This window comes from Chanodichthys erythropterus, chromosome 3 (genome assembly GCF_024489055.1).
Source record: "Chanodichthys erythropterus isolate Z2021 chromosome 3, ASM2448905v1, whole genome shotgun sequence".
In the NCBI taxonomy this organism is placed as follows: Eukaryota; Metazoa; Chordata; class Actinopteri; order Cypriniformes; family Xenocyprididae; genus Chanodichthys; species Chanodichthys erythropterus.
Window position 1 is genome coordinate 16,200,167 of NC_090223.1, and position 27,024 is coordinate 16,227,190.

General features: G+C 38.9%; 1 protein-coding gene and 1 pseudogene across 1 annotated transcript; one reads left to right on the plus strand and one right to left on the minus strand.

Moving 5' to 3' along the window:
• Positions 1-1,730: 1,730 nt before the first annotated feature.
• On the plus strand, positions 1,731-10,021 carry LOC137017186 (nuclear factor 7, brain-like). The gene is made up of 6 exons (XM_067381175.1): positions 1,731-2,296; positions 3,216-3,311; positions 4,219-4,449; positions 4,520-4,542; positions 4,624-4,742; positions 9,104-10,021. Exons 1-6 carry the CDS (start codon positions 1,904-1,906, stop codon positions 9,586-9,588), a joined length of 1,347 nt encoding a protein of 448 aa, XP_067237276.1. The 5' UTR covers positions 1,731-1,903; the 3' UTR covers positions 9,589-10,021.
• A 2,789-nt stretch (positions 10,022-12,810) lies between these two features.
• The window catches only part of LOC137017185 (uncharacterized), a 40,008-nt pseudogene continuing 25,794 nt past the window's right edge, over positions 12,811-27,024 (minus strand).

A 27,024-nucleotide genomic window follows, 5' to 3' on the forward strand; every position in this document is an offset into this window, starting at 1 on the left:
CACATGAACTGATTCCGCTTTTATGGATCTTGAGAGAGGAAATGTCATTGCTCCCTATGCAGGCCTCACGGAGCCATCGGATTTCAACAAAAATATCTTAATTTGTGTTCCGAAGATTAATGAAGGTCTTGCGTAAAATGGGCTGTGTCTATGATAGACTATGCAGTGTTATAATATTATTTGCAAAATTATTTTTAAGTCATTATTCTTGTCCCTGGTTTACATTAGGGTACTCTTGTAAGAAAGTAGTGGCTGGGACAGACTTTAAGCACCTCCTCCGCTTATAAAGATGCAGTCTAATCCTGTTTACATGAAATAAGCCTGTTCAGGAGCAGGTTTAAGCTTGCGGACCTGTTGCTATGACAGCAAGTCCAGGATAAGTGTCAAAAAAACGAACAATCCAAGATCATGCTAAATCGTCATCAATCAAATCCAGCTAACTGAGTTAGCCACGTACGAAGAACGGACCCCAGTGGCCTGTTGCAAAAAGTTGGTTTCAGAGGCTATTAGTTTGAGCAAACTCTGTTTTTTCGTGCTCACGACAGTGGATTGTTTTTTAGCGGGGTTTATGGTAATTTGCGTTACATGGCTAACCTGCTCCAGAGCAGGTTTTATTCTGAGTTAGACATCCAAACCCAAACTGAACCAATCAGCTGTGAGTAAAATGATGGGTATTTGATACAATAAAGTCACTCCCCCTGTATCTCTCACTCCAAATGAAAGGATTAGTTCACTTTCAAATTAAATTTTCCTGATAATTTACTCACCCCCATGTCATCCAAGATGTTCATGTCTTTCTTTGTTCAGTCGAAAAGAAATGAAGGTTTTTGATGAAAACATTCCAGTTTAGTTTGAAAGAAATGTAGAGACAAAATTGGTTATTATATTAGGCTATTCATATAATAAATATATTTAATTTACAATATTAAACTTTGCTTTTAATATAATATATGCATTAATATAAAGCTTTTAAACAAATTAAGCAATTCATTTGAGCTCTTTGTGAACCTATATCTATATATTATTATTAGGCATATATCTTGCTAACAGAGAATGTTTATAGCGCGGTGAGCCTTTTGAGCCTGATCTAAAAATTAGTTTGGATTATAGATTTGTCAACTCCAAACCTTCTTTGAAACTCAGTGTTTGTTTAACTAGGGCTGCGTTCAGCCTCGACAAAATGTTGCAAAACATTTTTTAAATGGAAACGGTGGTGCGTTGAACACCCTGTTACTGATGATGCAAGAGTTGCAACTACGGCAGCTGAGAAGGCCATTCTTTGTATTCTTTTTGAAGAATGTCAGAGCCTGATGAAACTGGTATAAATACATGTTTAAAACTGCAAAATACACTCAATGTTACAGTCACTGCCCTTGCCATTCAGAATAAAAAAAACACATTTGTAAACTACTTTACTTGGACCCATTGTGCAAGCTGTCTCTTTAATCCCATATATACATGCTGCTGCTGATTGGGCTGACATTTTTGACACACCCACCAAACAAGAGAAAACATATCTCAAACCCTGTTGCACACCGTTTCCAGGAAACATGTCGTTCAACCCGGAAACCATAGTAAAACGTTGTGCACCGGTTTGAGCTTGAACGTGCCCCGGGTGTGTGAGGGAAAGGTTAAAAAAACCACACCCATGTGATCAGAAACTCCACCCTTTTACAACACTCACCTGGAAAAGACTGACTTGTTATTTCTCTTTTCTGTCATACTGACTTTAATGTCTCGACAAAAGCAATGAGGAATAAGCAAACAATGAAGAACAAAGAGGAAAAACTTTCAGGAAGGACTTGAAGTGTTTGTTCCTGACCAGACAGAATATATTATTCATGTTTAAAACCTTGATTCAGAAAGTGAAAGAGTTTAGATTTCTGGAGCTCAAACGGTGAAAATGGCTTCACTGTCTGAAGATGATTTGTCTTGTCCTGTGTGTCGTGAAATCTTCAATGCTCCTGTTCTTCTGTCATGTAGTCACAGTTTCTGTAAAGAGTGTCTTCAACAGTTCTGGAGAACCAAGGAAACTCAGGAGTGTCCTGTCTGCAGGAGAGTGTCAAGACACGAGCCTCCATGTAATCTTGTGTTAAAAAACTTGTGTGAGTCGTTCCTGAAGGAGAGAAATGAGAGGCGTTCATCAGGATCTGAGGAGATCTGCAGTTTACACAGTGAGAAACTCAAACTCTTCTGTCTGGACGACAAACAGCCTGTGTGTTTAGTGTGCAGAGATTCACAACAACACGAAAATCATAAATTCAGACCCATCAGTGAAGTGGTTTCATCATATAAGGTAAGATGGATTTTAATATGAGGATAAACACTTACAGGGTTAGTTCACCCAGAAACTAAAATTCTGTCATTAATTATTCATTAATACACTCATGTTATTCCATGCAGGTAAGATTTTTGTTCATTTTCAAAATGATGTTTCATTAACAAAGTCCGGGAAGAGCATGTTCAGATAAGTAACCTAATTAACAAGAGAGGAGCGCAATCAGTTAAATCAATTAACGACAAGAGATAAATACAGCAGACTTACCTCTGTTTGTTTGACGGTTTATGACCATCCCTCCACCACACCATCTCCTTGCTTCTAGTTCTAACTATTCTTACCTCAACTGGGGGGAGTACTCTGAGTTCGGGCCAAAATTTAGAGCTCGGAGCCCTCCCCTTGGACAGCATGCCAAATACACATAACCTTTATACTAGCCTACAGTTATATGTAAGTGTGAACACAAATCTTTTTGATGAAATCTGAAAGCTTTCTGTTACTTTTCTTTGCTTCAAAAAGTTCACAAAGAGATAGTATAACTAATCCATATAAATTGATGAACCTCATTGGTTCTTGTGGAAGCACAAACGTGCTGCATAACACAAAAATTGGGTTTTGAATGTAAAATAGGGGTCTCCTGGAAAAAAACTAAACTGCTCAATTTATATGGAATAGTTTTATGATCTCCAATGAAGTTTTTGAGTCAAAGTGGTAGTTCCATAGCTGTCAGTAGAGGGACAGAAAACTCTCAGATTTCATCAAAAATATATTCATTTGTGTTCCGAAGATGAACAAAAGTCAGGTTTGGAACAACATGAGGGTGAGTAATTAATGACAGAAGTGTAATTTTTTGGGTGAACTTTAAGCTTATGTATTACATATATTTATATATTACAGAAACATCTAGTGTCTTATAGTTTTTCTCTTTAAATTCCAGGAGGAGCTCAATGCAGCACTGAAGTCCTTACAAGAGAAACTGAAACACAATGAAAACATTAAAGGAGAGTTTGAGAAAACAGTTCAACACATCAAGGTAAGGATTGATACTTTTGGAATATTTAATAGTTTGATTAGAACAGCTGAGTCAATTTATCTGACAAATATACATGTTCAATTATTGACTGGAACACACACACACACAAATGTTGGGTTTTCATGTTTTATGGGGAATTAGACATTATAATTTTCATAATGATCTCCTACCCCTAAACCTACTAACCACATGCAGAAAACTTTCTGCATTTTTTACATTAGTTATTGATGTTATTAAAATTAGTATGATTTATAAGCTGTTTTCTTTGTGGGGACCAAAAAATGTCCAAGGAGTTCAGATATTGTTATCTTTTTGACATGATGATTATTCTCTTATCAAAACATAATTAACAAAACCCAGTCACATTTTCTCCTGGCTTGCTTTGGCATAACAAATGTGACTTTAAAACATAATGTTAAAAAGTCAAGCCAAACTGCCCAACGAAAGCAAACACTGAAGGTGTTCATCACTAATGCTCAATTAGTCTCTTAATTAACATTAACACTGTTTTATTGTTCATTTGAACACTCTGTGGATTATACAGTATAAACTCTGACCCTCGGTTTCACAGACAAGGCTTAAGCTAGTCCCAGAATAAAAAGCATGTTTGAGATCTTTATACTGAAAGCAACTTGCACTGACATATCTTATAATGCATACCAGTAATGTTTTTTTTTTTCTAAGTCATATTTATAAAATCTACTTAAATGTCCAAATTGAACTAAGGCCTAAAACACCATTTAAGTTGTTTTGCTTTGTGAGAGATTCATGTGTATTTTCACATTACAGACAGTGCATCTATGGCTACAGTACTAGTACTTCAGAAAGTTAAAGTTGTAGTTAACTAACCCACATTTACCCTTTAACTTTGATGTAACTTTTTGAAGTGAATGTGATTTGATTTCAGTCTCAAGCTGAGCACACAGAGCATCAGATTAAACATCAGTTTGAGAAGCTTCATCAGTTTCTCAGAGATGAAGAAGAAGCTACAATCACTGCACTGAGGGAGGAAGAGGAGCAGAAGAAGCAGATGATGAAGGAGAAGCTGGAGGAGATGAACAGACACATCTCAGCTCTTTCACACACAATCAAAGACATGGAGGAGATGATGAAAGACAATGACATCTGCTTTCTGAAGGTCTGATTTCACATCATTGATTGATTGATTGATTGAGTTCTTGATGATTAATGGTGTGTTTGTTCTGCAGAAGTTTCCAGTCTCAATGGAAAGGTGAGTGATCTCCTGGTGTCTCTGGTCTCTCTGATTCTGATCCAAAGCCACTGCAGTTCTGACTCCTGAATGTTCTTCCAGAGTCCAGATCTCACAGCCGGATCCACAGATGGATTCTGGAGCTTTGATTCACGTGTCACATTACTTGGGCAACCTGCAGTTCAGAGTCTGGAAGAAGATGCAAGACATCGTCCAAAGCAGTGAGTCTGGAGAAGATCTGTGCTCATACACACACTGGAAATCACACAGGGGTTTTTCATAACACAAACGCAGTAGATTATTTAAGTTTGTAATAAGTGAAAATCATACTAGTTTAGGTATATAATATTATCACTCTTTTTTGGAAATGTTTATCTTTTCTTTATCTACTCAAGTAGATGAAGACTCAACAAACTCAACTCAACATCTACTCAACAAACTCAACAGTGTAAAAGTGAAAAGATACTTGAGGTTTCATTTGAGATTCTTCAGACTGACACATTGAAGCTCAAATATCAAGAACTTCAATATGTATTCCAAGATATGTAGAGTTTCCATTACGATTTCATTACTAGGGGAACTATTGACAGTCCCTCAAGTTCATGTAGAAAATTATTTTTTTATAATCTCCTTAGAAAGCTGTGGCCAGATTGACAACATTAAGAAGAACTTTAATCAGTTTTTAAAGACTGTGGTTTGAATAAATTGTGTTAATGTATTGTTTGTCTCTGATGCCATTAAACACTAGGGGTGTAACGGTACGTTTTCGTTCCGAACCATCACGGTATGAACGTTATGCAGTTACACGAAGAATACTGTCAGTCACAGGCGATCCACACTCCAATCCAGAAGGGGGCATAAGTGCTAAATGCTATTTAGCCTAACCACTTTTAACCGGCATTAACCACCAATAATCGCAATAAGCTCTGTGTTTTGTTACTTACGATAAGAAACAAAGTGCCATCTTTCAAATTCTGTCCATTTTATCACAAAATTCAAACAATTAATGTCGTTTTGATGCTTTTTGATGTGGCATGACGGATCGCTGTATAAGCGCCTCAGTTCAAACAGCAGCGCAGAGCGTGAGTGAACGTGATCATCATGATAGTATAAAAGAGGAAGCTCTTTTATACTACAGAACTAACATGAATGAACAGCTGAAGGTATGTTGAAACATACAGTACAGCTTACCATATCATATCTCGTGTAATCGTTCAATCAATGTTTCAACCGCGAAAAGATGTTAGTAAAACAGTTTGTAAACAATATGTCATGTAGTATTGTTTACCTCAGAAAAGCCATTCAGAGTCAACAGCTTGTTAGTTCGTTAGAAAAATGAACTGTTTCGTTAAATATAGGCACTACATTAGTCTATATATTAATTATATTTTACTTCACCTGTTAGTTAATGTAAGGCCTAAATAAATCCATCATGAAAACAAGTTATGACAGCCACTATGTAAATGATTAGATTTCAGCAGCGAATTGGAGAAACAGAAGTTAATGCAAAAATGTTTTGGTTATGTATGTAACCTTTGTTCCCTGAATAGGGAACGAGACGCTGCGTCAAATGCTTTGGGAACGCCTCTGCGTGATTGAAGCACGTATGAAATCAGTCCAGTAGAGTGACGGAACGTCATAGGCGGGTGACATCACCGACCAGGAAACTATAAAGCCTACCCTAAAACACATAAAACACATTCATTCAGCTTCTGAAACCTGAAGCAAGGCACTTACGGGTATGCTGGGAGTATGGCAGGGTGACGCAGCGACTTGTAAGCAAGTGAGATGGACTCAACCACCCACATGCTCATTCTCTGCTTAGACGCAGGGTGATCTTTCCTAGGTGACCCAAAACAGACAAACAACTGATCAGATTTTCTCCACAGGGCAGCTCTGTGAACATAGGCATCTAATGCCCTGACAGGGCACAGCACTGACATCTGGAAAGGAGGAGGACAGAAGGCCTGAAGAACAATGGGCCTCACAGTATTAGTGAGGACCTTAGGAATATAACCCGGTCTTGGGTGCAGGAAGACTTTAACCATGCCGGGCGCAAATTCCAAGCATGAGGGAGATATTGAAAGGGCTTGAATGTCTCCAATCCTCTTCAGAGACTAGATAGCAAGCAGAAATATGTTTTTTAATGTGAGAAACTTCTCAGGAACTTCTTCAATAGGCTCGAAAGGGGGCCAGAGAAAGGCCTTGTAGTACAACGGCCAAGTCCCAAGCCCGTTCCCTTGTGCAAACTGCAGGTCTAAGTCTCAAAGTGCCATGATGGAAACGAGTTATAAGTGGGTGTCTCCCCAAAGATACACCACTCAAAGGAGCGTGGTAAGCAGCTAAGGCTGCCACGTACACCTTTATTGTGAAAGCCCTGTGGAAAACCTTACCTGCAGGAACTCCAGCACCACACCAGTGGGGCAGTTAACTGGGTCCCACTGGTCATCAAGAAGTGAATAATTTCCACTTCAAGGCATAAGAGTTTCCTTGTGGAGGGACTCTGGAGTAGAGGATGGTCTCAAACACCTCAGTTGCCCCCTCAGAAGCCAAGCCCATAGTTTCCACAACTCCGGGAGGGGGTGAAAGATGGACCCGCTCGCCTGAGAGAGAAGGTCCTTCCTGATCGGAATCTCCATTGGAAAGCCGTCTAGCAAGGACATCAGGTCTGAGAACCATACTCGGGCTGGCCAAAACTGGGCTACTAACAACAGACGGACCCCGTCCTGGCAAACTCTCTCCAGAACTCCCGGGAGCAGCGCAGTCAGGGGAAATGCGTACAGACATAGCCTCGGCCACAGCTGTACCCTACCGTCCATCCCCAGAGGTGCTGGGTTTGTCATGGAGAACCATAATGGGCAGTGGTCTTGGAACTTAGGTCTGGAAGGAAGTGTTTCAGGGCCTGAAACACCACCATCTCCAGGTGATGTATGAGCCAGGAGAGATGATGGTCCTGCCATAGACCCCGAGCAGAGCGACCACTCATGATCGCCCCCCAGCCTGTGAGGGATGCATCTGTCATTAGCGTGACGCGACGCCCGAGAGCTCCCAACACAGGTCCCTGGGACAGAAACCAAGGTTGTTTCCATATGACTAGGGCATGAAGGCATCACTGCGTGACCTTGATCACAAGAAAAGGATTCCCCCTCAGCGAGAACCCCTTGGTTTTGAGCCACCACTGCAACGGTCTCATCTTCAGCAGGCCAAAAGGTATCACGTTGGATGCTGCTGCCGTCAGACCTAACAGTCTCTGAAACAGTTTGACAGTGAGTGACTGGCCTAGCTTTATGTCTGTAACAGCTGAGAGAATCGATGCTATGCAAGCAGGTGACAGACGAGCACGCATGACATTCGAATCCCATACCACTCCTAGATAACTGGTTCTCTGAGCAGGAGAAAGCACACTTTTCTTTGCGTTTAGCCTCAACCCCAACTTCTTTATGTGGGCAAGAACAACATCTGCCATCTGCTCTGATTGAGCCAGAATCAACCAATCGTCTACACTTTTGGTGAAGGTGTGGGGTGACAATGCTAGGCTGAAGGAAAGAACCCGATATTGGTATGCTTTGCCCCTGAAAGCAAACCTCAGGAACTTACTGTGTTGTGGGAGGATTGATACATGGAATTATGCGTCTTTTAGATCTATCATGACAAACCAGTCCTCGGACTTGATTTGTGACACAATGTGTTTGACTGTGAGCGTCTTGAACTTGAGCTTTGCTACAGTTCGATTTAGCTGACGTACATCTAAAATCGGACGCAACCCCACATCTTTTTTTGGAACAATTAAGTACTGTCTGTAAAATCCTGACTCCCTGTTGGGAGGAGGGACCCTTTCTATAGCCTCCATTTGCAGCAGAGTCTCTACTTGTGCCAACACCAGAGCCTGCTTGGGGCCCACCACTGCGGGTAGAACCCTGCTAAATCGGATGAATGAATGTGTTTTTGGGTTGGCTTGGTGACGTCACATGCCAATGACATTCCGTCACTCTATTGGACTAATTTCATAAGTGCTTCACAACGCAATCATGCAGAGGTGTTCCCAAAGCATTTGACGCAGCACGAGTTCCCTTGAAAGGGAACTGCCTTATGTGTAATTTACATGCTTACAATACATATTATTTGAATGTTGATGATTATATCTGAAACATAAACAGCAACTGAATTCAATAATTTGGGCTCTTTTGTTAATTGTAACCTAGTAAGGGCTTCCCAATAGTTTACAGCATTAGCAGAGATAGATTTTTTTATCCTTATGAAAAATTTTAATTATAATTGAAAACATCTAAAGACAGAGACACAGTTTGTTCAGTAAAACAGTGTTTAATAAAAAATAGAAACAATGTTTTTTTCTCACTCTGCTGTACCGAACCTGTGCAGAACTGTGACTTCAAAACTGAGGTACATTCTGAACCGTCATTTTTGTGTATCATTACACCCCTATTAAACACTGATAATAAAAATGTCTGATGTGTTTGATCAATAGGACAAGTATCATAATTCATAATAATCAGTGTACGGTTCACTCTTGATCATTATATGAACATCAGAATAAAAGCAGCTGTTGATTGTGTCTCATCAGCTCCTGTGATTCTGGATCCAAACACGGCTCATCCACATCTCGACCTGTCTGATGATCTGACCTGTGTGAGATACATCGGGATCAATCAACCTCTTCCTGATAATCCAGAGAGATTTGACTGTTATCAGTGTGTTCTGGGTTCAGAGGGTTTTAACTCAGGAACACACTGCTGGGATGTGGAGGTTACAGAGAAATCATGGTGGGTTCTTGGAGTAACTACAGCATCAAACCAGAGGAAGGGACTTGATTTCTATAAAACTGATGTCTGGTGGGTGCAGTATGGACTTAGTGGGTCAGGTTTTCATGTTAAACAGAATCTTGATCGTGTGAGAGTGTATCTGGACTATGACAGAGGAACGGTGTCATTCTCTGATCCTGTAACTAACACACATCTACACACATTCACAACCACCTTCACTGACGCACTCTTTCCGTTCTTTGAATTTTCTTCCTCTCTGAAGATCTTACCAGTCAATAGTCAGTAATCATGTTGTTGGTATTTAATCCAAATCACGAGTAAGAGTGCTGTTAATCTGAATATCAGTAAGGCTGTGATTGGGCCACAGGTGATCACATGACTGATTTCCAGCACTACAGTAACACTCACATGCTGCGTTCCAATTCGCCTACTTATACTACGCCCTAAAAGTATGTACTCTTTCTGTGAACAAAAAGTACTTACTTTTGAGTGTGTAGTAAAAGAGTAGACAAGCTTTGGGACATACTAACACGTCATACAATCGCGTCTTTTCTCTCTGTCGCATCCTGTCACCGTAAACTGGCCTGTCAATCATCTTACATCCTCCACATTTCATTTAGTTAATTTCCTACCGTATCAGAGAGAAATGCAGCACGTTGATCTGCAGTCGCGAGTCTTTCATGTGGAGAACTCTCCTCATATTAATGCATAATGATGCATTTAAAAGTTAATGGCCATTCGGATCTTTATAAAAGTCCACATTGGTATTTGCAGATGAAAAATAACATGGGTAACATTAAATATATATTTTCTATCAGGTTAAAATGATTATTAGTCACTCAAATCTCTCAGCGTCGATCGCGCGTATCCGCCATGTTTTGTAGTTTTTTAACACTTTTTACTCGTGTTTGTAGTTCTGAACTGAATCCTCGTCCAATGCGCAATGGGTTGTGGGCAATATTAGCCTTTATAGTGTGCACGGATCCACACTTCGAAAATCTACCGGAAATAATAGACCATCCGGGGACTTTTGGCATACTCATTTCAACATACTATGCTTTGGGACACACTTATTTTAATCTCACATACTATTTAGGATGGATAGTATGGACATTGGAACGCAGGGCAAGTCTCTTATTGCTGTTATACAACAGATCAATAAACAAGTAGTTTGAAAGTGTATTTATCTAAGATTAATCAGTATGTAAAATCATTGTTCATAAAGTTCATCCCATATTGTCTGCTGAGGTAAAGTTAATATCAAATTACCCATTTTAGTCCCAATTGTCACGTTTGGGGTTGGTTTTCGGTGTCTCTCTCTCTCTCTCTCTCTCTCTCTCTCTATCTCTCTCTCTCTCTCTAGACAGGGAAGACTGTTATGTTTCTTTTTTTTTATTTCACATAGGTTATTTAGAGTACCTGGGTTTAGTTAAGGAACACAAAACCTGTTTTGTTTACTATTTTGGCACTACCCAATCCTGAAGAGATTTCCTTGTTACTGTATAGTGACAAAAGAGACCTAAAGAAAAAAATAAATAAATAAACAAACATGCTCACTGTAAAAGTTTCCGACCTCTTAATTTATGTTAACTTCCCCGACCCTAGACTAGGGTTGTAACACAATATATTCAGATATTTTCAAGGTTTCTCATGGAAAACCTGCAAATATCAGGGAACTTTAATATTTTAAAGTGAAGGGGAAAATTATGGAAAAAGTTGTCAATAATATATTTTTATTCATTACACAATATTTAATCAACTGTTATGTTGCACTGAATTAAAACACACGATGAAGGTTAAAATAAATAATGTTATTTATGATTTCTGACCAATGAGAAGCACTGATGGGTCGCAAATCCCATTTTAGGAGTCACATTTTAGGTTAATTTACCCAATTATTTCAGTGACGTGTAACTTTGTTAATTTTCACATAATTTTATAATAGTATAATTTTTATTTTTGTATTATGCCACTGAAAGAGTTAATTCAACATGCACATTTTCAATATTTCAGTTATAGAGGTTAAATGATCATTTGTTCATTGAAATAAATGGATGTAAAAGGTTCTTTCTAATCCACAACAATGTTGAATAAAATATATTTAGTATAGAAATACTTGATTACAGCTGTTCACACATCTGATTCATAAAAACAAATGCTCAGTAACTCTGGGAATAACTGAAATCTTTGAGTTTGACTCAGTTTCAGATCAAATTTTGATGATAATTAAATGTTTGGCTTGATAATTAAGTTTTAAAGCATGGTAAAAAAATAAAAAATAAAAGTCTTGAAACCTTGAATCATGTTGTCACGTCTTTATACAAGATTGTATCAAAGCAGCTTTGGATTTATAAAAAATACTAGTACCCATCAAGTTCAGGATATCTTTGATCTAAAGTTACTATAGTAACTAAAAATTAAGTGCAGTTTAAGTATAGTAACGTTTAACTAATTTTAGAAACTATTTGGAATGAGCAGTATATAATAAGAACAAATGTCTAATGAATAAATACACTATTAAAAAAATTAGAGTGAAATTAAAGTATGTTCCAGGTTAATAATTGCATGACTTTCACAGTAATTCCACAGTAGGACTTCTCTTGTATCTAACTGCAAAATTACTGTAAACAAACATAAAACAAACAATCAAGGAAAGGTGAGTGATCTGCTGGTGTCTCTGATTCTGATCTGACTCCTGAATGTTCTTCCAGAGTCCAGATCTTACAGCCGGATCCACAGATGGATTCTGGAGCTTTGATTCATGTGCCACTTTACTTGGGCAACCTGCAATTCAGAGTCTGGAAGAAGATGCAGGACATTGTCCAAAACAATGAGTCTGAAGAAGATCTGTGCTCTTACAGATACATTAGAAATGATGCATAAGGGAATATTACAGATTTTAGCATTATATGAACATCAGAATAAAAGCAGATATTTATTGTGTCTTATCAGCTCCTGTGATTCTGGATCCAAACGCTGCGGATCCAGATCTAGTGCTCTCTTATATGATCTGACCAGTGTAAGATTCAGCTGGAACAAACAACCCCTTCCTGATAATCCAGAGAGATTTGACTGTTATCAGTGTGTTCTGGGTTCAGAGGGTTTTAACTCAGGAACACACTGCTGGGATGTGGAGGTTACAGAGAGTTCACACTGGAGTCTTGAAGTAACTACAGCATCAAACCAGAGGAAGGGACGTGATTTCTTCAAAACTGATGACTGGAGTGTGTGGTATGGACTGTATGAACCATCGTGTCCTGTCGAACAGGATCTTAAGCGTGTGAGAGTTGATCTGGACTATGACAGAGGAACGGTGTCATTCTCTGATCCTGTAACTAACACACATCTACACACATTCACAACCACCTTCACTGACACACTCTTTCTTTTCTTCTGTTGTTATAGGTTTTCCCCTCTGAGGATCTTACCAGTCAATAGTCAGTAATTGTTACACCTGTAGGTCTGGATTGAGCTGCTTTCATCTTTTACAGTCATCATTTTTCCAGTATGGATTAACATATTATGAGATGAGAGTGCTCTTAATCTGAATATCAGTACGGCATGCAATTTCACTTTTTTAACTTTAGTTAGTGTGTAATGTTGCTGCTTAAGCATAAACACTATCTGCAAAGTTACAGCGCTGAAAGTTCAATGTACACGGAGATATTGTCTTTTAAAGTTATGGCATTTTATTGCCTACAAAAACGGGCGGTTTGGACTACAACAAGCTTCTTCCCGGGTTGGTGACATCATAAACCCTTGCTATTAACATAAACACTGCCCCCGGGAACACGCAACAAAGTGGGCGAGGCCATGTGGCGCAGCGTGATGAAAGCGGAAGAGTTGTTTACACCGAACGCGAGCTGTGCGACGCGACGCATCAAAAGATATAGAACCCATTATAATCTGTGATATTTTCTACACTGGATGCGGCGCTGAAGAAGCTTCCTGAATCTACACGAGTTCAGTGCTGGATTTACACAAAGACTTTTACTGAAATATGAAGCAGTTCCCACTTTAAAAGCAGAAGCTGCTGTTTATCAGCCCCAAACTGTAAGTACGTTTTATTGTTTGTCTTTTAAACGTAATGTTATAGTTCTGTTGCTATTTTTAATGCATCTAAGACGTATACAAAGAGCAACTCGTTTTTGCTAGCCAGTTAGCTAAGTTCTAGTGCAACAAACACCAACAAACTTCTTTGTTCATAGACAAACAGTTGTTCATGCTATAAATTAAACGCTACCTTTACAAAAATGCGACTACTCAGGCATGTATTTACTACAGGAAAGCTTTAATCAGGATAAAACTGTATATTGAAAGCTACCAAACAGCAGTGACAGCTTATCTAAACACTTTGACACAAATACTAAATGAAATACCATTCATAAACATCCTTCAAAAGCCGCGATTGCAGAGGTTCTACTTTTTCCTCTTCATCTGGGTCTGATTCGGCTCAATTTGATACAGCAATGTAGGCGCTATTATTTACTTTCCACCTAAGCGCGTAACTACGAATGGTAAGGGGCGTGGCGTTTCCGGACGCTTTAGCGAATCACGACAGACTGGGCCAGTAACCAACCTGCTGACCAATCTGAGCACATTGCGTATGTCGGAGGGAGTGGCTTCATAGTAGCGGGAAGTCAAACGAGCCGTTCATATGACAGTGGAAACAGAGGTGTAGAATTAAGATAAAAATATATGAAAAATACAGCATTTAAAAAAACCGAAGCATTAAGACATGTTAAACTGTGCCCCTAAAACACAATCAAGCCTAGAAAAATGTTTTGCATATTTTGATACATTTTGGAACTTGGAAGGATTCAGTTTGAGCAGATGCTTCATCACTGCTGTCATCGTTAGAGCTCATTTCCCAGTACATTCAGAATCTGGCTCATATTGCTGATCTCAACCATATTCTCAAACCGTCTTCAAAATCCATATTTTGATTGCTGACAGCTTCTTCACCAGATCCACCATCAAGTGACAGTGACACTAATATTTGATTGCAAACAGCACTTGCTCTGCAGTAAATCGCTGAGCCATTTCAAGTTTACTTGAAATACTTGTGTATTATTTTGTTTTCTGCCTGCACACATTAAATCTCAAGTCATCGAGTATCAGACATTGCCATCTTGAGGAATAAAGAAGAACAGCAATTATTGAGTCATCAGATATTCAATTATTGTCACTCAAAAAATATACTTACACTACTACATACCTCGGGTCGCTAGCGACCCTATGCACTTTTTACAAAAAAATGAATTAAAAAAGACATTCTTTTATAATTTAAATTTTTTTTCGATTACATATTGTTGATAATGAATATACTGAGGAATACAAAGAGGGTTGATGGCTAACTTGGGAAAGTCATGAGAAGCCTGGGATACACAAATAAAGACAGTAGACAATAATAATAATAATAATAATAATAATATACATCTAAATGACAAATAACAATAAGGTGACTGTGTATAGTCAAGTGTTTTTAGTCTCAATGCTAATCAGTCCAATACAGTATGAGGAGTGTATGTAATAGTCCAGTTGGTAAAGTGCAGATTGCAATAGAGCAGGTCCTGCACTTATCCTGATGACTCCAATGGAAGAGGAAGTGGATGTTGACTGTTGATCAGTCTGATGATGAGTCTATTCGGTTACTGCTTGCCAGACTTCATGAGAGTGATAAACGTATGGGCAGGATTGGTGGGGTTACAGATGATGTTTCAGTAGATGTCCCGTAGTGATGGGAGATACTGTATGTTCCTGTGGTTTTCTGGGCCAGCCTTATCACCCTCTGTAGTGCTATCCTGTCATGTACTGTGCTGCTGCCAAACCACACAGCTATACAGCAGGTTTATTCAATGCATCTGTAAAAGTTGTGGTGTATTTGTGTTGACATGCCAAAGGTCCTCAATTTCTGAAGAAAGTACAGTCTTTGGTTGGCATTTCCTACTATCTGCCTTCGCTCATTCTACTCCAGAGTCTTTGATCAGTAGTGGCTGATAGAAATGCTCATTCCTCCCCATATCCACAACCATCTCCTTGGTCTGATGTTCAGTGTGAGATTGTTAGCCTCGCATCATGTGACCCACTCTGACACCTATTTCTGCAGGTTGTCTCATTAGGAGTCAAGTTTAAAGGGTTAGTTCTCTCCAAAATGAAAATGATCTCATGATTTACTCACCCTCAAGCCATCATATTTTCTTTCAGACTAACACAATCTGAGATATTTTTAAAAATATCCTGGCTCTTTCAAGCTTTATAATGGCGGTGAATGGGTGGCCCAATTCTGAAGCAAAAAAAGGAGCACCCATCCAATGTAAAAGTAGTCCTCTTGGCTCCATGAGGTTAATAAAAGCCTTCTGAAGCAAAAACCGAACTTAAAAAACATCTGATGTTATAATTTTATAATCAGAATATCTTAAGCTAATTTCAAAAACAGAACCAAAAACAAACAACTGTTTAAAACATCTATAAATCTAAAAAAACAAAAAATTATGTTGCATGTCTAAAATTCAAATGTCTTTTATCGAACTCAATAGAACTGAATACTTAGACTGATCATAGTTTTTAATCCTCTTGTATCTGATGTATTTGCTGAGATGTTGATGAGTTCAGAGTCTCACTGATGTGTAACAGTAACTCATTTCTAACTGTGATAATCCACAGATGAAGTCACATTCTGTATCTGCTCCATTAGCTGTATTGATTCGAACTCTCAATAGCTTCCTGTTTTGAGTATTTTCTCCATTCATCTGGAATCTCACCCTTCCCCTCAAATGTGTTATTGTAGTGTTTTTCCAGATCTTTCTGGAATCTGCACACAAACCACTTCCAGTAGGGCAGTTCAGAGAGGTCAGGGCTGATGGTCCAGTCTGCATAAACTCCTCCTGCTGTTCTGTGTTCTCTCCAGAGGACATTTTCACCTGAGGCATTGTGATAAAAATACTGACAGTTACTTGCAACTGCTGATGTGCAGATTTCAATAGAGCAGTGTCTTGTTCCCATGTAAATCAACCCCGCAATTCCAGTCACTCTGTGGAAAGGAACACTGTGATCTCCATCATGGTTTTCTATGGTGTTGGTGCAGATGGCTCTACAGAACGGACACTGAACCCAACAGCAATGACAGAAGTGATCAATTAGAAGCTCATCTGGCCTGAACTTATAGTCCAGATTTACTGGAAATGTCTCTGTGTTGAATCTACTGCTGATTTCAAACATTACAGAAAGAAGTTCTTGTCTTATCACATCTTCTAGGAGGTTGAAATCATGAAAATCATCATGTTTCACTCCACTGAGGTCTTTTTCAGAGAAGATCAGCACATCTGAGAGCTGCTGTGTGAAACTCTTCAACCACAAATCAACATCTCATGTGTTCACTTGAACATGTTCAGTAGATTCATGTGCTGCTTTCATGATCTTCTTCTGCAGGAGTTCAATGTTCTCCTTCATCTTGGGTAAAACACTGACACTGAACTTATCAGTGATGTACCGACTGACTTCATCTCTGATGAAACTCTTCAAGTGATCTCTGGGATTATGAATGTAGTTCATGTATTTGTTAAAGTCCTCCTCTTCTGCCAGTGTCTTCAGGATGTGTTTCTCCAGTTTTGATCTGTTTCCATTCAGTGATTGACAGTTTGATCTCATTTCATCACTTAGATCTCTGGCAGTCTTCTTGTAGACACTCTGTTCAAGGGGCTCTTTCAGTTTCTGACAGATGATCTCACCAAAAATGGCAGCTGATGTTGCTTCATGACAGTTTTTTTGGAAAATACTATAGTAGTCTTCCCTCTTCTTCTCAACATATATTACAGGATCATTGGATTCCCTGAACAGTCTGTGTTGGTCAGTGATCATCTCATTTTCTCTCTTACAGATGGAGAGAACTAAATCCATGAAGAATTTTTTCTTGAACTCATAATTCACTGGTCCGTCCTGATGTTCTGTTACTCTCTTCTTGATGTATTCTGTGAGTTGTTGAATGTAGCTGATGTTGAAGCCCATATTTGCAATGTTAAATGACTGAATCAATTTCTTTGTCTGTAAAGCAACATCTATGACTAATGATCTTATTTGGACTTCATTCTCTTTAGAGAGAGCATAACCAAGTCTCTCTTTAGATGATCTGATGGCATTTGCCAAAAATCCACTGGATCTCTTTACTTTTATATAATCGTAATAACCCAGCACAGAGAAAATATCTCTGCTCACCTTCCAGTGGTCGACAGAAACACTTCCATAGATGTCACTGAGGATCTTTCTCACATCTCTTATTATGTCAGTATCTTTGATTGGAGGAGTGTCTCTGATGATCTTCTTTACACTCTGTTTCCAAAGCAAATCAAACTTTTTCTTCAGTGTTTTTTCATCATTTGCTTTTTGTTTGAGTTTTAAGGCAAGTTCTTTGCTCTTTTCATAGAGAGTGTTTTCATGATTTGTCCTCTGAGCGTTAATCTTTTTCTTCAGGTCTCGCTGATGAAGAATCTCATTTAATTTCCTCTTTGTTTCTCTCACAATGTTTTCCTGAAGCTCACTGATTTTTTTAAATGATGTTTTCCACTGAATCAGTATATCTGCATATGTGTCTTTCTCAAAGAATGCAGACATTGATTTTTCCATTTCGTCACTTGTCTTCTTCAGTTCTCTTTGGAGATCATATTCCTCAACTTCATGAATTGCTTCATTTTCTATTTTGTTGTGTAGTTTGTTCTCTATTTCCATCATGGCACTGCGAAGCCTCCAGGACCACTTGCTGTATTCAGTCTCCAGTTTCCTGTAGGCTAAAATCTCCAGAGAATTTTTGAAGCTGATGATGAATTGTTCATTCAATAAAGCCTCCCAGAGATTTTTAATACAAACTTTTAAGTGTGTAAACATCATTCCATGTGTATTTGTAACATGAGACATAATAGTTTCCTTCAGATCTTGAATGTTCTCGCAGTAGTTTGGGTTTGGTGGTGCCATCGGTGGGTTTCCCTCCCAGAGCTGAGCAAAATACTTCACATCTTTCTGAACATCAAATCTAATGACGTCACTGAAACATTCTGCATCATAGGCTTCAGCAGTGAGTTTTGTCATCTCATCCAGTTTCTCCTGCAGTCGTCTCCTTCCCTCCATGTTTTTCTCTCCAGCTGTGATGTCTAAAATGTTCTGATGCACAAACACACATCTGGGATTCAGTCTGACCTGCTTCATCCTCAGGAAGGCCTGAACAACAATCTGAAGAATGTCCTGCATCTCAGATGGGTTTTCTCCAAAGATGTTGATCAAAGTCAGATTTCCAAGACCAGCAACAAATGTGGCCAATTCATTGTCATGATCTCTTGTTGATCTTCCAGCCAGTTCTAGAGCACAAAGACCCTCAGTATCAACAACCAGAATATAGTCAATCTTCATCTGTGTTTTCATCTCATCTGACACTTTGACCAGCTGCATGAAAGCTCCTCTGGTGCACCTGCCAGCACTGACGGCAAACTGGAGTCCAAACATGGCATTCAGCATGGTGGATTTCCCAGACCTCTGAATCCCTAAAACTGACAGCACAAAGACTCTCTGGTCTCCCAGTTTCTGGATGAGTTCATCTAGAACAGCAGAGATCCAGATCACAGGAACATGAGCTGCATCTCCATCCATCAGCTCCAGTGGAAATCCAGAGATCATCATCTCTGCTGCAAGACCCGGGAGAGAAGAGAAGTCAAACTGCAGATCTTTCTTGTTCTTCTTCACAGATGAACATGATTCATAGATCTGACCGATCTCCCTCATGATGTGCTCCAAACCAAAGGTTGCAGCTTGAAGTTCCTCAGATATTTTCTCAAGTTTAGTTTGTTCAGCCTCGAGTTGCTCAGATTTATCAGTGTTCTCTTTCAGTTTTAAGACTGTTGACCACTTTTCATCATATTTATGATGTAGATCTGAAAAGTCAGCTGAAGTATATTTATACAGAAGGATTTGGAGCCATTTAAGGAAAAATACCTTCTCATGTTCATCAGCGGAGTTCAGTTCTATAATAAATAACTTAATAAATTCTCCGATGTTAAATTCATGCTGCTGTTGACGGATGTTCTTCATCTCTGTTTGTTTTCCACTGATGTCCATTTCTATCTCTTCTCCTTGAGGTCAATGTAGTTCTTTGTTCTTCTGACTCCACTGATGCCACAGTTTCCCCTGATGAGGCAGAACAGATTCTTTGATTTCTGTCAGATCTTTCTTCTCCAGTAAACTCATCATCTGCTGTGCTGCTTCTCTTCCTCTTCTGCAGTCATCATCATCTTCCTCATCTACTCTGATGTCTGAGTGTTTGGACACATCTTCAAGTCTGAAAGTAGAATATGATTCTGAGAGACAATCATTTATAGCTCTTCTGAGTTCTTCAGATACATCTGACTGATTTCTGTCTTTCAAATTGATTTTGAATTTCCCTCTCTTCATCTCATTTACAGTAGTTTCATCCTTTGTAAAAAGACAAATGAGTGGCTTTTTGTCCTTGTACAGATTTTGGATTATTGCTGCACTTTTGTCATTCCTGTCCAGTTGTTGTAGAAGAACAACATTGACTGAGCTCATTTCAGTGAGGATCTGCAGTTGTTTCTCATGGTCTCCTGCATCACTGTGTAGATTACAGAAGGCAACACAGTCAGTGAATTTATCATCATATGATCCAGAGGGGAAGAACCAGGCGATCTCCACCACTCCATCCATCAGGACTCTGGTTCTGCTGCTGCCTGGGCAGTTCCTGTGGAAGAACGTGTTGTGTTTCTCATTGATCAGACTGTTTATCAGCTGAGATTTGGATGAAGACACAGAGCCAAACCTGAAGAAAAACACCATTGGAGTTTCTGCCTTGTAGATCGGCTGGGTTTTACTGATGATTTCATTGTTGGTATTTCTGATCTTCCAGCTCTTGTTGATTTGTCTGAATGTCCAGAGAGGAAACTCAATCTGTTGTGTGAATGGATCAGGAACAAGCAGAGGCAGAGCATACTGACACTGGGACAGTTTAGTGACCATCAGCTGCTTCAGGAAACCATCAGCACAATGAAACACGGCCATCTGAACATCCATTGGGTGGATTCGCTCAGACTGGCTTGTTCTTTGGTTTAACAAAGACATTGCATTGAATATATCACCACTATCTTCAGCTGAGTCATTGTGTCTTTGTTGTGTGTGATCCTGTTCACTGTCCTTATTGACATTAATGTATCTTACTCTGTAGTCCATCATCAGTAGATTTTGTGTGAAAGTCTGAATCAGCTCCTCTTCAGCACAATACTCATGGGACTGTAATGAATGTGCAGTTATCTGAAGAACATCTGCGGCTCTCAGTTTATCGTGGTGCCTGCCTTCAAGATGAAGTCTGTGAAATAAATCCTGTATTTTTTTTCTTCCAATATTTTCCTGCTGTAGGTGTTGATCTGAACCAACTCCTGCTGTTCCGATGTCCTTGTTTTCTCCCTGTTTTATAGACAAAATATATTTTTTTCCTTTTATTCAGTGTTAAATATATTTAGAAACACACTCCTTTGAGTACACATGTATCACAGTTCTAAACATGCTCCAGATCAGGTTGTTTTGAATTAATTTTATGTACAGTAAGTTACCATAAACTACTGAATATAAAATCAGTCTAAAAGCTACAGTTATCTAAAGATTTTCTGTGATTACCTTTACTGAGTCATTTGATGTAGAATCGTCAGTCATTTGCTCTGGTAATCTGTTTCCTGTTAAACACTTCTTTGTGTTTTCAGGTGAATCTGAAAGAAAGTAAACAGCATTCTTTCACTGTGAAATATGGCCATTCACTTACAGAACTAAAATATTTAACCTTTAAATAATATAAACCTTTTATAATATATAAAAAGGGTGCACTTTCTGCTTTGTCAGTCTCTGTGAACTTCTTTCTGAAATGCGTTAGAAAAATTAACCAAAACTCAGTAAATACTTGCCACACAGACATGAGAGCTCTAAAAAGCTTAATGTGTCTACCGAAATAAAGGAATTTATATCGAAAACAAGCATTCACTGTTTATGTAATCCGTATAAAACCTCTAGTGTAATCTTAGCATTATTTTTTAATGTGCCCACACCCAAGCACAGCGCAAGCTATTCATATGGCAATCATCCACATGAGCCACGCAAACCTGTAAATGCCTTGACAAAACAAAGCATCAAGCTTCATCAGATTCCTTTGCTTTTCATTGAGTTTGGATGAATACGCTGTGTGAGGAATAAACCTTGAATTTACCTCAGAAGAAGATCATTGTATGATTATTGTATTGTATGCCTTGTATGATCCAACAGAGGATATCATCAGTAAGTAATTTATTCTCAATTACATTAGTTAATGTGTTATTGTTACATAAACTTTTTATACGTTTTACTAGATGAACTATTGCCCGACTAAAATGTGTGTAATCAACCTTAAAAAAAAAAAAATAAAGGTTGAAATATGAAATAAGCTAAATCTCTAAATAATTCTAAATGTGGTTCAACACAAGACTGTTTTATGCTCTATAATATCAAACAGTATGATATCAAAGTAATATGAGTATTTATACTGTAACATAATGAATATAAGAATGTTTAGACCAGTGTTTACTGTGAAACATGTTTGTAATGTGTTCGTGGATATCTGTTCAAACATAGATGTTTATAATGTGCTAAACAATAATGTTTCATAGAGTAAATGGTCTCTGTAAGTACTGTGAGTTTGTGGCTTCTTATCACAGAATGAGGCAGACAGTATATTAATTTGAAGTGTTCTATATATATTTAATGGTGTTGATTAGCATTGTATCATAAATATACTTTATTCTTATGAAATTACCAGAGATGTATCGATCCAAACTCCCAATAGCTTCCTGTTTTGAGAATTTTCTCCATTCATCTGGGATCGTCCCCTTCACCTCAAATGTTTTATTGTAGTGTTTTTCCAGATCTTTTTGGAATTTGCATACAAACCACTTCCAGTAGGGCAGTTCAGAAAGGTCAGGGGTGATGTTCCAGTCTGCATAAACTCCTCCTGCTCTTCTGTATTCTGTGCAGAGGAATAAATCGTCTGAGGCATTGGGATAAAAATAAAGATTTCTGTTTGCTACCATTGATGTGCAGATTTCAACAGGCAGGGTTCTTGTTCCTCTGTAAAATATCCCTGCAATTCCAGTCACTTTATGGAAAGGAACACTATGATCTCTATCATGGTTCTCTATGGTGTTGGTGCAGGTGGCTCTACAGAACGGACACTGAACCCAACAGCACTGACACAAATGATCAATCAGAAGCTCATCTGGCCTGAACTTAAAGTCCAGCTTTATTGGAAAAGTCTTAAATTTATTGCTGATGTCAAAAATTGTTGCGGTAAGTTCTTGTCTTATCACATCTTCTAGGAGATTCACATCAACATCATCATGATTCACTCCACTGAGGTCTTTTTCAGAGAAGATCAGCATATCTGAGAGCTTCTGTGTGAAACTCTTCAACCACAAACCAGCATCTCTTCTGTTCACTTGAACATGTTCAGTAGATTCATGTGCTGCTTTCATGATCTTCTTCTGCAGGAGTTCAATGTTCTCCTTCATCTTGGGTAAAACACTGACACTGAACTTATCAGTGATGTACCGACTGACTTCATCTCTGATGAAACTCTTCAAGTGATCTCTGGGATTATGAATGTAGTTCATGTATTTGTTAAAGTCCTCCTCTTCTGCCAGTGTCTTCAGGATGTGTTTCTCCAGTTTTAATCTGTTTCCATTCAGTGATTGACAGTTTGATCTCATTTCATCACTTAGATCTCTGGCAGTCTTCTTGTAGACACTCTGTTCAAGGGGCTCTTTCAGTTTCTGACAGATGATCTCACCAAAAATGGCAGAGGACGTTGCTCCATGACAATATTTCTCGAAAATACTATAGTACTCTTCTCTCTTCCTCTCCAAATACAGAACAGGATCATTGGCTTCCTTGAACAGTCTGTGTTGGTCAGTGATAATCTTGTTTGCTCTCTTAAAGACGGAGATAACTAAATCCATGAAGAATTTTTTCTTGAACTCATAATTCACTGGTCCGTCCTGATGTTCTGTTACTCTCTTCTTGATGTATTCTGTGAGTTGTTGAATGTAGCTGATGTTGAAGCCCATATTTGCAATGTTAAATGACTGAATCATTCTGTCTGTCTGCTGAACAACATCTGTGACTAATGATCTTATTTGAGCTTCATTCTCTTTAGAGAGAGCATAACCAAGTCTCTCTTTAGATGATCTGATGGCATTTGCCAAAAATCCACTGGATCTCTTTACTTTTATATAATCGTAATAACCCAGCACAGAGAAAATATCTCTGCTCACCTTCCAGTGGTCGACAGAAACACTTCCATAGATGTCACTGAGGATCTTTCTCACATCTCTTATTATGTCAGTATCTTTGATTGGAGGAGTGTCTCTGATGATCTTCTTTACACTCTGTTTCCAAAGCAAATCAAACTTTTTCTTCAGTGTTTTTTCATCATTTGCTTTTTGTTTGAGTTTTAAGGCAAGTTCTTTGCTCTTTTCATAGAGAGTGTTTTCATGATTTGTCCTCTGAGCGTTAATCTTTTTCTTCAGGTCTCGCTGATGAAGAATCTCATTTAATTTCCTCTTTGTTTCTCTCACAATGTTTTCCTGAAGCTCACTGATTTTTTTAAATGATGTTTTCCACTGAATCAGTATATTTTTATCTCTGTCTTTCTTAAAGAATTCAGACATTGATTTTTCCATTTCGTCACTTGTCTTCTTCAGTTCTCTTTGAAGATCAGCTTCCTCAACCTCATGAATTTCTTCATTTTCTATTTTATTTTGTAGTTTGTTCTCAGTTTCCATCATGGCACTGCGAAGCCTCCAGGACCACTTGCTGTATTCAGTCTCCAGTTTCCTGTAGGCTGAAATCTCCAGAGAATTTCTGAAGCTGATGATGAATTGTTCATTCAGTAAAGCCTCCCAGAGATCTTTAATACGATCTTTTAAGTGTGTAAACCTCATTCCATGTGAATTTGCAGCATGAGAGATAATAATTTCCTTCAGATCTTGAATGTTCTCACAGTAGTTTGGGTTTGGTGGTGCCATCGGTGGGTTTCCCTCCCAGAGCTGAGCAAAATACTTCACATCATTCTGAACATCAAATCTGATGACGTCACTGAAACATTCTGCGTCATAGTCTTCTTCTTTAGCAGCGAGTTTTGTCATCTCATCCAGTTTCTCCTGCAGTTGTCTCCTTCCCTCCATGTTTTTCTCTCCAGCTCTGACGTCTGAGACGTTCTGATGCACAAACACACATCTGGGATTCAGTTTGACCTTCTTCATCCTCAGGAAGGCCTGAACAACAATCTGAAGAATATCCTGCAGCCCAGGTGGGTTTTCTCCATAAATGTTGATCAAGGTTAGATTTCCAAGACCAGCAAAAAATGTGGCCAATTCATTGTCATGATGACCCTCAGTATCAACAACCAGAATATAGTCAAAGTTCATCTGTGTTTTCATCTCATCTGACATTTTGACCAGCTGCATGAAAGCTCCTCTGGTGCACCTGCCAGCAATGATGGCGAACTGGAGTCCAAACATGGCATTCAGCATGGTGGATTTCCCAGAGCTCTGAATCCCTAAAACTGACAACACAAAGACTCTCTGGTCTCCCAGTTTCTGGATGAGTTCATCTAGAACAGCAGAGATCCAGACCACAGGAACATGAGCAGCATCTCCATCCATCAGCTCCAGTGGAAATCCAGAGATCATCATTTCTGCTGCAAGACTCGGGAGAGAAGAGAAGTGAAACTGCAGGTCTTTCTTGTTCTGCTTCACAGATGAACATGATTCATAGATCTGACCGATCTCCCTCATGATGTGCTCCAAACCAAAGGTTGCTGCTTGAAGTTCCTCAGATATTTTCTCAAGTTCAGTTTGTTCAGCCTCGAGTTGCTCAGATTTATCAGTGTTCTCTTTCAGTTTTAAGACTGTTGACCACTTTTCATCATATTTATGATGTAGATCTGAAATGTCAGCTGAAGTATATTTATACAGGAGGATTCGGAGCCATTTAAGGAAAAATGCCTTCTCGTGTTCAGCATGTGAGTTCATTTCTTTAATGAAAAACTTCATATATTCTCCGATGTCAGATTCATGCTGCTGTTTACGGATGTTCTTCATCTCTGTTTGTTTTCCACTGATGTCCATTTCTATCTCTTCTCCTTGAGGTTGATGTAGTTCTTTGTTCTTCTGACTCCACTGATGCCACAGTTTCCCCTGATGAGGCAGAAATGTTTCTTTGATTTCTGTCAGATCTTTCTTCTCCAGTAAACTCAACATTTGCTGTGCTGCTTCTCTTCCTTTCCTGCAGTCTTCGTCATCTTCCTCATCTACTCTGATGTCTGAGTGTTTGGACACATCTTCAAGTCTGAAAGTGGAAGATGATTCTGACAGACAATCATTTATAGCTCTTCTGAGTTCTTCAGATACATCTGACTGATTTCTGTCCTTCAGACCGATTTTGAATTTCCCTCTCTTCATCTCATTTACAGTAGATTCATCTTCTGTAAAAAGACAAATGAGTGCCTTTTTGTCCTTGTAGAGGTTTTGCATTATTGCTGCGTGTTTGTCATTCCTGTCCAGTTGTGGTAAAAGAACAACATTGACTGAGGACATTTCAGTGAGGATCTCCAGCTGTTTCTCATGGTCTCCTGCATCACCATGTAGATTACAGAACGCAACACAGCCAGTGAATTTATCCATGTTTTTCCCAGAAGGGCAGAACCAGGCGATCTCCACCACTCCATCCATCAGGACTCTGGTTCTGCTGCTGCCTGGGCAGTTCCTGTGGAAGAACGTGTTGTGTTTCTCATTGATCAGACTGTTCATCAGCTGAGACTTGGATGAAGACACAGAGCCAAACCTGAAGAAAAACACCATTGGAGTGTCTGCCTTGTAGATCGGCTGGGTTTTACTGATGATTTCATTGTTGGTGTTTCTGATCTTCCAGCACTTGTTGATTTGTCTGAATGTCCAGAGAGGAAACTCAATCCGTTGTGTGAATGGATCAGGAACAAGCAGAGGCAGAGCGTACTGACACTGGGACAGTTTAGTGACCATCAGCTGCTTCAGGAAACCATCAGCACAATGAAACACCGCCATCTGAACATCCATTGGGTGGATTCGCTCAGACTGGCTTGTTCTTTGGTTTAACAAAGACATTGCTTTGAATATATCATCACTATCTTCAGCTGAGTCATTGTGTCTTTGTTGTGTGTGATCCTGTTCACTGTCCTTATTGACATTAATGTATCTTACTCTGTAGTCCATCATCAGTAGTTTTTGTGTGAAAGTCTGAATCAGCTCCTCTTCAGCACAATACTCATGGGACTGTAATGAATGTGCAGTTATCTGAAGAACATCTGCGGCTCTCAGTTTATAGTGGTGCCTGCCTTCAAGATGAAGTCTGTGAAATAAATCCTGTATTTTTTTTGTATTTTCCTGCTGTAGGCATTGATTTGAACCAACTCCTGCTGTTCCGATGTCCTTGTTTTCTCCCTGTTTTATAGACAAAATAGATTTTTTTATTCAGTGTTAAATATAATTTAGAAACACACTCTTTTGAGTACACATGTATCAAAGTTCTAAACACGCTAAAGATATCCAGATCAGGTTGTTTTGAATTAATTTTATGTACTGTAAGCAGTGTTGGGGAGTAGTTAACTACATGT

Coding starts and splice junctions, on each gene's coding strand:
- LOC137017186 (XM_067381175.1), top strand. CDS start 1,904: ATGGCTTCACTGTCTGAAGATGATTTGTCTTGTCCTGTGTGTCGTGAA. Junction 4,543..4,623: donor TTTCCAGTCTCAATGGAAAG/GTGAGTGATCTC, acceptor ATGTTCTTCCAG/AGTCCAGATCTCACAGCCGG. Junction 4,743..9,103: donor GCAAGACATCGTCCAAAGCA/GTGAGTCTGGAG, acceptor GTGTCTCATCAG/CTCCTGTGATTCTGGATCCA.